Genomic DNA, 12419 nt, shown 5'->3' with positions numbered 1-12419 from the left:
CACTGCAGCTGAAACACTCACACTTTACATGAACAGCAGTTCATGCATTAACCAACCACTGAACAACACATTTGTTACATTCTGTATTAATCTTTGTTCACGTTAATTAATAAAAACACATCTGTTGATTGCCGATCACTCGCAGCTTTTCTCCTCTCAGCATCCGGCTTTGAGTTCGTCACCATAAAACACTACAGAACATCTAAAGTGAGACACAGAAAGCGAGTCCCACTGGAAACACGGCCAGATCAGAGATGCTTCGCTTCAGAAACGACACTCAAAGCCTTTTTAAATTTATATCACATGTCATGAGAAAAATGGGAAGGTGGAACACATCAGTTGATGTGATTAATAATGCAAACAGATGTATAAATGATGCTGTTCCTGAACGGAAACATCAGCGAACGTCCAAAACACTGATGCGAAACACAATCTTAAAAACCTGACTTTTCATTTGTGGTTACTAGATATGGATTCAAATAAAAAATCTGTAACTACTATTATACTGACTACAAAAATACACATGACTTTTTCTAGGTCCTACACTTCCCTGATCTGTGCATCAAACTAATCTAATCTAGATACGGAAAAATGATTTAAACTGCAAAGAAACTAAGAACATCTAGAAGCATCCGTTTAATGCTCCACAGACTGAATGTGTCATGATGAGAGGAACTTCCTAAAGTCCAGAGGAAGTGACGGAGACCAGCTCACTGAATCTCCTCCTCCTGCGTCCTGATTGGATCAAGGAGTGATGGCAGGGGCTGCTGCTGACCAATCAGATGTGACGGAGCTGTGAGAGCATCTCAGACAGCAGATCAGCTGATGCTTCTGAGACCATATAAACACGCATCAAGACACTGACCTCAATACAGGCTGTTCAACAGCACATACACCAGACTGAAGCGCATTGATCAGCTCAAAAACACTGGAAGATTATACAGTGAAAATCCAATCCTGTGAAGATATCACTTTAAAAAACAACTTCTTCAAAATGGAGTCACATCAATGAAATACAAAGAAAATGTGTTCACCCTCAGACCATCTGACCACTTCAGAAAGACTCTTGGTCACCAGTGGATCCTCTGCAGTGAATGGGTGCCGTCAGAATGAGCGTCCAAACAGCTGATAAAAACATCACAATAATCCACAAGGAATCCACCACTCCAGTCCATCAGTTCACATCTTGAGAAGACAAAAGCTGAAACAAATTCATCACGGAGACGTTTTTAACTAAAATACATTGAGTCCATAATCCATAATAACACATAATAAAAAGTGCATCTCCTGTTGTCTCTCACGTCAAAATCCAGCCACATATTTGTTTACAGCTGTTTTGGCTTGTAAACAGTGCTTGATCTGTGCAGATTTCTCTCCTGATTCAGACCAGACCACTTTTTCACAGGAGGAAGTGTTATTATGGATTATGGACTCAACGTATTTTAGACAAAATACATTGACGGCACCCATTCACTGCAGAGGATCCATTGGTGAGACAGTGATGGAGTGACACATTTCTACAAATCTGATGAACAAACAAACTCATCTACATCTGGAATGAACTGAGTGTGAGCACATTTTCCGCATGTTAATTTCGGGTGAACTACTGCTGTAAACATGCCGTAGCACCTCAATAAAGCTGGATGGAGTCTAAAGCAGACACACGATGCCAGAAACACACCGATCTCTGGACGGACGTGATCCTCACATCTTCTAACAGTCGGACTCCATCGATGTTTGTTAAAGCACATCACAGTGGGCGCGAATGCTATTTCAAGCACAAAACTGCCTGGAACGATTGTGACCTGCTGTGCTCATTGAGCAGCACTGAACTCTAACGATTCTTTAATTGTCTCTGTACTAATGACACAGAGCTCTTTACTCCCGCACCGATGCACATGAGAAATCAAAACATCAACCATTACTCTATAAACCCACAAACACACATTGTGCAGCACATTACACTACCTTCTTCATGTTTAAGATGAATGTGTAATAATAATAACAGTCATTTCAAAATTAAACTATTGCTTTGCCTTCAAATGCAAACTGGTTTACAGGTTGGTTGCATAGAAGCAGATATAGAGAATCAGTGACTAGTTTCTGGGTGAAATGTAAAACACTTAAAACTAAAGTCAGACAGAAGCTCCACATTTTGTGATTAGGATGTAAAATATACATGTCGAACATTCATCACTGACTTACGCATCCAAACAAATGACCAAACGGGAAAGTTTATCAATCTGTCACTCAAAATGTTCTTTTGCCTAACCTGAAATCTAAATGACTGGACCTGAGCAGGACTGGGTGAATGACTGAGTTTTATTTTAAATTCTGATTTTAGCTTATGAAACAAGACAATCAAGAATAAAAGATTATTATTGAGATTATTATTTCTTATTTTTACAGTGTTCATGGTTGAAAAGAAAAAAAAAGTTCAATAAATGCACGATGCACCCAAAGTCAGTAAATAATCATATTCTCAATACAGACCAAAATAACAGTGATTATGATGTGTGCCATAATCGAGCAGCTCTAAGCTGAGCTCATCAGGTCACTGTAGGGTCAGAGCAGGTAGAAACAGCTCTGTAGTGCTGTGTCATGACACCATCACAAACACTATGGCTGCCCAAACATCATCATAATCATAACACTGCGAGGATCCTCACATCACTGACTGTTGCTGTTGAGATCAATTACCGGAATCAGGCCTTTATTAATGACACGGTGTCACACCGGAGAACTTGACACCTGCAGCAGCAACTACATGACCAACATCTGCAGTAACACACACACACACACACGCTGCAAACAGCATCTCTACTCTCATGAATTAATCATGCGCGCTGGAGCCGCGTTCAGCACCGAGGACAGCGACGCACGCGACGCACCTCATCAGGCCGCGAAGGGAAGCGTCGTTTCGGACTCGCGTCGGGAATTCGACCGCCAGCGTTGCTCGAGCGTTTCAGCTCACAGGTGACAGTTGCAGCCCTGTTCCTAAGCGCTGCGCCGCGTTATAAGCGCCGAATCGCATCCAATCACGCGGCTGCTTGTTGCTAGGAAAGACTCGGATGATGATTCCTCACCTGCTGCCGCGGGAAGCGCGTCACATGTCCTGTCAGCGATGTGCTCCGCTCCTGCGGGAATGTTATGGAGGGAATAACGATGTTATGTGGTTGTCCGTGCCATGTTATTCTCCCGGATTGATGCTGGAGACTGCGCGCTACATCCGGGCTGCTGGGAATCACGGCACCTGACAGCCGATCGACCGACGCTACTATGGCGAAGGCTTCAGCATGAATATTCATGAGCTAGGCGTTCGCTATTGGACGGGGGCAGCGCGACGTCACGGCCAACCGCTTAATATCCAATATGTAAGACTTCCCATTGGAGGATTAGAACGTAACGTCAATGTGTCTTATTAATTATTAGAAAGGAAGCCTTTACTTTTATTAATTTAACCTACGATTATATAACATTACAAAAAAGGTAAAAGATTCTGTATTTGTTTTTTTGTTGTTGTTTTTAAATCGACCTACATCTATATATCATTCGACTAAAGACTTCGGTGTGACAACCGAAGAACTAAGAACTTCAAAACAGCATTCTAATACTATTTAGAATAACGGAACGTCTGTATTATGAAAATTAAAACTATAAGTCTCAATGTATCCGCAAAACACTTAATAGAAATATTTTCAAGAATGTTTTTTAAACATTCAAGCCGACGTCTTTGCTATTGAAAGGGTCACAAGAAGCGTCGGGTTTGCGTAATTAATATTCAGAAAAATAAGCCATCGCCATTGGACGGTAACCAGGCAACGTTGTATGATGTAATTAATATTCGAAACGAGGTCTACAGCCATTGGACGGTGACCATTCAACGTCGGTACGTTCTAATTAATATTCATGAGCTATACCTTCACCATGGTAGGGTTTGTAATGGCGAATCGTAACGTGTTTAATGACAGATATGAAATTCTCTCTCAGAGCTTCACATCCAGCTTCAGAACGTCACACGTGCGGTTTCGGTACGTCGTAAAAACGTCGTCTGTATTGATGTGGTGATGTCACACGCCGCGTCTTTGGGATTCTGGGGTTACAAAGTCTGACACACGGCACCGGTCCCGAATCCAAACATCGACTGCTCTCAGCGTTCAGAAGCGTCAGATCCGGTTTTAACGCCGACGAGATTCTACAAACACCGATGACACGTGACGCGACGCTCGCACGCTTAATAACAAGACGAAATGACAGTTACGTGAATGACGTCACGGCACACGAGGACGTCGATGATGTCATTTATGTTCTTCAGGGTCTGATGGCGATCACTAATGGATTTCCGTGAGTTCTGCCTCTCACTGTAAAATCAGTTAATACAGATAGAATAATGAATATTTCATTTCCAGGCCTGAAATGTTTGACAGAAATACAGACAGATCCTTTTTATGTCATTTTTCATGTCATGGATTAGCCTACTTCATCTTAATTCCTGATAATAAACTGTTGAAGCTGCTTCGTTTGTGTGAGGATCAGTGTTTGTAGTTCAGCCACTGAGGGGCAGCACACACACAATCGTCTGAAGAAATAAATGAGTTTTAATGTGTTTCTGTGGAGTCTGTGAGGATGAAGAACTTCAGACGTCATCCTCTTACTCTGCATCACATTCATGGTTTTCTTCCTGATTTTGACAAGAAACTTTTTCTGTTTTTCTGAATTTTCTGGTCTGTGTGACCTGGAAACTCCCAGGCAAACTTTTAGGATTATGTGCTGGCATTTGCTCTTATCTGAACATCGCGTGCGTGTTATGAGATATCAGCTTCACCAGCGGCTCTCCTGCCGTCAGCGGTGCATGATGGGAAGGCTGGAGCCGCATGGGGTCAGCTGACACACCGAACACCTGTGACACAGACACAAACACAACACCACAAACATAACAACACACAACAAGAGCAAACACAAGAGAACGAATTAATACAGCTCGACTGGAAATGACACAATTGACATATTTTGCTCACGAGTTGAGTTTTCCGTAAACCTGCACATCACACATCTCAGGCTCTTATCTGACGCTCCGAACGAGTACACTGTCCTGATAAAACTTTTTTAAGGGCAAAACTGTTGGTCATGCTGAAAATGAGTAAAACAAATAAATCTGCTTATAAAAGACTTTTAAGAAGTAGCAGATACAGTACCCAGAAAATAAAATGTGCTCACCCTCAGATCATCCAAGATTAGATGAGTTTGTTTGTTCTTTCATCAGATTTGTAGAAATGTGTCATTCCATCACTGTGTCACCAGTGGATCCTCTGCAGTGAATGGGTGCCGTCAGTCCAGTCAGTTAACATCCTGGAAAGACAAAAGCTGAAACAAATCCAACATTAAGGGGATGCGCTGCAGGCAAAAGCACTGTTTTTTCATGCACCTGTGAAGTTTAGATTTTGTGTTTTTTCAGACTAGCGGACAGAAAACATCCAAACGACACTGTTAAGTGTTTCTTTTATAGCACTTGATCTATTTGTGTCAATACATTTCAATGAGTTTTTTTCTCCTACACTGAGCCATAAATCTCCACTTCAGCAGCACTTACACACACCACACCAAACATTTTTATTGGTTTTTAAAGAGGGATTTGTTCACATATAATTTGCTTGATTGTATTCCCCCCAAAACTGTAAAATATTAAAAAAAAAAAATTGTTTTGTCTGTTCTAAGTGACAGAAGTGACAAAAATGAGATATCCAAAATTCCCTCTGTAAAAAAAAAAAAAAAAAAAAATTTAATAACAATTCAGTGTTTTGATTATTTTACTAAATGGAAATTGCATACTTCATTAAATTATGCCTCATTTGCATATTTACACCAAACATGTTAGAAAACTAATACAAAAAATGTTTGCAATTTTCAGTGTAATCAATCAACTGGGTAAGTAAGGTGATGACTATTAGGTTTTTTTTTTTTTTTACCTATTCACCTACAGTATCTCGTCTTAAGATGTTTTTAACTAAAATAATCCATAATAACACTTCCTCCTGTGAAAAGTGGTCTGGTCTGAATCAGGAGAGAAATCTGCACAGATCAAGCACCGTTTACAAGCCAAAACAGCTCTAAACAAATATGTGACTGGATTTTGATGTGAGAGACAACAGGAAATTGACTTTTTCACTGGAGGAAGTGTTGTTAGGGGTTTTTTTTTATTTAAAAATGTCTTAATGATGGATTTGTTTCAGCTTTTGTCTTCTCGAGATGTGAACTGATGGACTGGAGTGGTGTGGATTACTTGTGGATTATTGTGATGTTTTTATCAGCTGTTTGGACTCTCATTCTGACGGCACCCATTCACTTTCATTGGTGAGACAGTGACGGAATGACACATTTCTACAAATTTGATGAACAAACAAACTCATCCTAATCTCGGATGATCTTACAGCATGTTTATTTTTGGCTGAACTATTCTTTTAAAATCAGGAGATCAGGTCGTTCTGCAGATCTAATGGAAAAGCACATATCTGACTGAAATAAGTGAAAGATCGTCTGCTGGCAGATGTTTGTGTTCAGTAACGCTGGAGACCAAGAGCAGCACTGACTGTGAGGAACAATGAGTCCTGTGATGGAGTGACGAAGTTTTGAGGAACATGCTGATCTGTGGTGTGTTCATATGTGATGTGTGTTATGAACACAATGATCACGCAGTATAAAGGCATTCAGTGTGCTGGTTTGCGGTAATCCAGCGGCGCATGACTGCCGACAGCAGCTCACAAGAGACTCATTACAGCACAAACCAGCCACTATAACACATCAACATCCTATTGTGCAACACATGCCACGTATACATGGAGTCACCCGAAACAGAATAACTCAAGCTCCGGTAGAATCAAATCATGAAGAGATTCAAAATCCAAAAACAGATCTCAGTAAAGAAGTTCTCATTCAGTATTTCTGTCTTGTTTTCCAGTTCAAACATTCTTAAATCATTTACTGGAGATGCAAAATGAACAGATGGCATATCTGTTATTGTTTTAAGCAAAAAATTCAGATACGTTTTTCTGCCATTTTGCATCTCCATGCAAAAAATGTGTCTTCTTGTTTAATATTTGTACTGGAAAACTAGACAGCAATACTGAGGAAGAACAGCACTTTTTGCATTACATCAATAAATGTGGACAGATCTGACTCTGTGTGTAACAGGATCATCTTATAAAACTGCTGGTTACTGTGGAAACGTCTGAAATATTGACCCGCATGTTTGTGTAAATCTAATAATCCACAGCACAGACGCTGGTGTTTACCACCAATGAAGAAAATAGAGCTTCTTATTTTCTGTTTTCAGTGAATTATATGAGCTTCTTTATTTTACGTTTATTTTGTATGCTGTTAAAACTTACTGTAGAACAAATGTTTGACTAGTTATAAAATATCAAGACACTTGACAAACATCAAGTGATGTGCAGATCATGATTGTCATCCTGAACAAACTCATCTTCTCTGTGTTAAACATTAAAGCATTAAACAGTAATTGTTTAGTTTGATCAAACAGAGTCTCACAAACAATCAATAGTGTGAAAGTTACTGATATCTCTAATAAAAATAAATAAATAAAAAAACCCACTGCAAAAGAATGATTTTATACATCTGTATTTTTCTCTTATTTTTTTCTTGACAGTGGGTTCAGAAAAGTAAACTTATTTTTGCTTTAAACAAAGTTTCTGTGCAGATATTTCTTCTTGTTTTAAGCATGAAGTCACTTCATTTTCGAACATTTCTCAGAAAACAAGACTTAAGTCATTTTGCATCTCCAGTAAATGTATCTTGATTTAAGGATGTTTAGATATTTGAACTTGAAAAACCAAAATACTAAGTAAGAACATGTTTATTTACAGTGTATTTATTCTTTCAGAGGATCATGACAGCGTATAATGTTCAGATTGTGAGCGTCATGAACAAACAAGCTCTTTCTCTAGCGTGGAGTCATAATGAGGAGGAATGAGGAGGAGACGCATATAAACGGCCTGAGATCCTCGTCTGCTGCTCCTCGTCATTCTGCTGCTCATTACACAGGTACTGTGATCTTCAGCTTTAACATGCTCTAATAGTCAGGAATGATGTTCTGTTAATGTGGTTATGAGTAATATTCATCTAACTGAATGTGTTTTGAGATTTGAGTTTTTATTTTTGATCCTGTCATTGTGCTGTTGTAGATTTACAGTAATAACTGTCTAAAGATCTCACATCATCCTTTACTGTTCGTCTCGAGATTCTTAAATATCACTGCTTGACCCTCACTTCTTAAATACAGATTTAAAATTCACACGTTTAGCAGTCAGAGCGCTAGTTAGATCACTGTTAACTACTGGTTTAGAATGACGATCAGCTGTGTATGTGTAACTGCAGTGGAAGGGTTAAATAATTGAAATAATCAACTGAAAAATATGAAAAGATATACTCTAATAGTCAACATTTGAATCTGTTAAACTGTAATTGATTTCTGTGATGTGCAGCTGTAATGTTTTCAACATTGCTAATAATCATAAATGTTTGTTGAGCAGCAAATCACAATGTTAGAATGATTTCTGAAGGATCATGTGACACTGAAGACTGGAGTAATGATGCTGAAAATTCAGCTGCGCAGCACAGAAATAAATTACAGCTGAACAGATATTCACATAGAAAGCAACTACTTTGAACGGTAATAATATTACACTGTTTTTACTGTGTTTGTGATCAAATAAATGCAGCCTTGGTGAGCAGAAGAGACTTCTTTTAAAAGTAAAAAATCTTAATTATTCCTAGTTTTTGAGCAGTAGTACAGTTCTAGTAATGTGTCAGTATATAGTTAAACTGGTCAATATTAAGATGTTAAAGGGATACTAACTTACCCGCCGATGAACACTGTCGTCATTTGTAATCGTGTGACGTCATTCGGCGAATTCAGTGTCAGTGAATGTGACACAGTAAAGATGGTGAAGTCAGTTGAGTTGATCCGTAACGGTTTGTTTCTCAGGTTCAGGTCCATCATGAGTTGCCCGTCTTCTGGTCAGCAGGGAATTTACCCACAGACCCCTCAGCAATGGCCCAGTCAACCCTGTCAACAGCCCTGCTGGTCCTGCCAACCCGCTCAGCCCAACTGGCCTGTTAACCAGCCCAGCGCATTGGTTCCTACGACCTGGCCGGTCCAACCGACTCAACCAGGCTGGCCCAACCCTCCAACTACTCCAACTATCCAACCCAGCCCGGCAATCCAGCCAAACCCAACAATCCAACCAATTCAACCAATTCAACCAACCCAACCAACTCAACCAGTCCAACCCATCCCATCAATCCAACCAAATCCACCAGTTCAACCCAACCCACCCGTTCAGCCGAGCTGGCCCGCTCAACCACCAACCCCGACGGGTTACCTACCGTCTCCAGTCCCTCCGACGTGGCACGGTAATCCTGGTCAGCCCGGCTGGCCCGGTCAGGGGCCCACAGGAGGAGTGCCGCAGCCGTGGCCCCCAGCGCCAGCCACCGCTCCTGTAGTAAGAGACTGAATCCACACATTAGGACAGACATATTCATAAAACACAACTAAAACACAGGTCTATTAGATATGAAGTCTTGTTTTATGAAAGTTTTAATTCAAAGGGAAACGCAGAATATTTTTCTGAGCCCACTGACTGATATTCGTTCTTATTTTGACCATAAACCTGCTTCGTTTTGACGTTTCAAATAACAAGACTCAGTATCTTAAGACATTTTGCATCTGCAGTGAATTTGTTTACATTTATAATGGAAACAAGATTAAAATACTAAGACAATCATTTTTCACAGTGCACATCCTGTCGTGATCTCTTAGTTGAATTAAAAAAATACAAACTTTAAATCTGCAGGATTGCAGCAAACTGGGCTAGACTGCACATTTTTACATTTTGGATGTATTATATGCCAAATTATGTTTTTAATAAAGACATCATTAAAGACTGTTGCAGCATCTGAACAAGTGTTGCATGCGTAAAGTCTAGTGTGACCGCGGTTTAACTGCAAAACAAACAGACTGATCCGCTTCTAACAGGCAGGAGGAACACATTATGTAGTTGCTGAGGTCAAAGGTCGTGTGTCCAATCAATCTCTACAGCATTTCAGCACTAATTCATCAGTCGTTCTGTGGAATCTAGTCGAATCAGACAGGCTGATCCTCAAAAACATCCACTAAACAACACAAGATAAAAGAAAACACCAGATGAAACACGAGTCATGCAGTGATGAATTACTGCCTCCTACTGCAACTCACTTGTGTGGATGATCGTAAAATCTCAAAAAAAAAATTCTGTGATGTTCCCGAGTCTAATGTTTTCTGTTTTTCAGGTGGTTCCTTTCAACATGAACTTTCCCCGCGGCATCTACGACAAGCTAATGCTGACCATCAGAGGACAGATTAAACCAGACGCTAAAATGTAAGCGCAGACCTCATTTTTAACTTATTTGCGTGAATTTCAGAACTTGAAACACAGCCCCGCACACATCCAGATCATTCATAAAAGTCCAATATAAATGTAAAAATCTCACACAATAGTCAAACTTGCATGATGATGAGTTTTACATTTGCAACATTTCAGTCAATTCAACTTCATCAAGACAGAGTGAAGCATTACAAATAAAATGTTGCCATGATTTAAAGAGACAGTTCACCCAAAAATACTACGGAAGTCATGCGGTACATATATGGTACATTCTTCAAAGTATCTTCTTTTGTGTTCAGCAGAAGAAAGAAATTCTTATTGGTTTGTAATGTCATTGGAGAAAAAAAGCGTTGACAGAATCTTCATTATGTTTGAGTGGTGTGTGGGATTTACTGTACACATTTTTTTACATTTCAGAACTCATGAATAAATGACTCCAGATCATAACATGAACAGAGTTTAATACTTTGTCAAATGACATTTGTAGGAAACGTTTTGAAGACACAAAGTGTCACTAATGTTTCTTCCGTCTCAAGGTTCACGATCAACTTCCTGCGCGGTAACGACATCGCCCTTCACATCAACCCGCGATTCAGCGAAGGAGGGAAACCGGTTCTGGTCCGCAATCACAAACTGGGTGAACGCTGGGGAAAAGAGGAGCGGGATCTTCTGTCGCCGTTTCCCTTCATGCCGGGGCATCACTTTGAGGTAAACGACTCGCTCCGAGATCCTCTGCCTAAAAACAGATTGTTGAAGCGATTCCCGTTTATGGGTGGAATTAAAGCAGCGGGACAGTCCAGCAAGTGATGGACGCGTCACTAGTGTAGGAGTGTGTGATTGACACTGACCTTCACGTCTCTCTGTAGATGAAGATCCTCTGCACCTTCACCGAGTTCAAGGTGGCCGTCAACAACACGCCTGCGTTCGACTTCCAGCACCGCATCAAAGAGGTCAACCAGATCGACCGCATCAACATCCTGCACGACGTCACGCTCACGTCCGTCACCGTGGACACGCTCCCATGAGCCTCAGCACACCAGATCAACCATATTAAACACCAGCGCTCACCATCACCTTCAAGACACGACACTCTACAGCTCCAGATCCTTCAATAAAACACACAACCTGAAGCATCGGCTCTCACACAAACACCACCTCCATTAACACACGCGTGTTGTTCAGGTCATTTTGACCCAGAGACGATTTTCTTCAAGAAAATGCTAGATGTACTGACTGCTCACAAAAAGATATAATGACTTCTCAAAGACTGATACTTTTTGGGAATTTTTTTTCACAACTTGTTCAGGTGTGTCAGAAACGACCAGCTACCAAAAATTGCTTAAAATTTTCTCGTTGTGCCACATTTTTACCAAATACTGAATTCCATCTTTTTGTCAACTTGTTTTCTTTCAGATAGCACAGGCTTTGTTTCTTTTTGGACCTGACTGATTTCAGCTTATGCTCCTCAGTTTTTGAGTGAATTTTGGTCAAAATGATCCATAAATAATGCTTTTTTCACTCATCAGCTTAAACTCAGATGAACGAGACCTACAATCAGTCTGTTCCAAAAAAAAAAGATTCAACTCAAGATTTGCTAAATATATAGCATTACAAGAATTTTCTAAGCAATTTTTGAAGGGCTGGTCATTTTGGACTGGGAACATTAAATTAGAGACGGGATTTTCGGGCACAAGAGTTTATACAAATTATACAAACAGAAATTTTCTTTTGCAAAACAATGGACGGTTGACTAACAAAGAAATATTACCATCTTTACTTCCATACTGTTATATCTGGAAAATATAAGAAGATCTAAATCTGTCATGGTCAAACATCAAACATTTTCAATCATATTGTCACGCTGAAGATATTATTTGTATTGAATGTAATGTTGTGTCTTACTATAGAGTGTGATCAATTCAACAGAGAATAACACTAACCTATATGCAAAACCCTACTAATGTTGAGTGTGAATTAAAG

The 12419-nt window shown here is 40.0% G+C and overlaps 2 protein-coding genes across 5 annotated transcripts in view; one reads left to right on the top strand and one right to left on the bottom strand.

Moving 5' to 3' along the window:
- Nucleotides 1-3253, bottom strand: part of pak5 (p21 protein (Cdc42/Rac)-activated kinase 5) — a 48300-nt gene extending 45047 nt beyond the window's left edge. Inside the window, exon 1 of one of the 2 annotated variants that reach the window (XM_051139347.1) lies at nt 3087-3253. The gene's annotated coding sequence lies outside the window, so the exon portion shown is untranslated. The other variant, XM_051139350.1, reaches the window with a different exon arrangement.
- Nucleotides 3254-4207: 954 nt separating this feature from the next.
- Nucleotides 4208-12418, top strand: LOC127183359 (galectin-3). Of its 3 annotated transcripts, none has more exons than XM_051139359.1 (6): nt 4208-4344; nt 7898-8058; nt 9002-9518; nt 10345-10433; nt 10976-11147; nt 11306-12418. In XM_051139359.1, exons 3-6 carry the CDS (start codon nt 9015-9017, stop codon nt 11462-11464), a joined length of 924 nt encoding a protein of 307 aa, XP_050995316.1. In that variant the 5' UTR covers nt 4208-4344; nt 7898-8058; nt 9002-9014; the 3' UTR covers nt 11465-12418. The 3 variants fall into 3 exon arrangements, with proteins under 3 accessions (XP_050995316.1, XP_050995317.1, XP_050995315.1); XM_051139360.1 differs by having other exon boundaries at nt 4261-4344; nt 7881-8058; XM_051139358.1 differs by lacking the exon at nt 4208-4344 and adding an exon at nt 4805-4879.
- Nucleotide 12419: the final 1 nt, after the last annotated feature.

Source organism: Labeo rohita, chromosome 20 (assembly GCF_022985175.1).
Source record: "Labeo rohita strain BAU-BD-2019 chromosome 20, IGBB_LRoh.1.0, whole genome shotgun sequence".
In the NCBI taxonomy this organism is placed as follows: Eukaryota; Metazoa; Chordata; class Actinopteri; order Cypriniformes; family Cyprinidae; genus Labeo; species Labeo rohita.
Note: the sequence above shows the minus strand (reverse complement) of the source record. Positions and strands in the feature narration are given on the sequence as shown.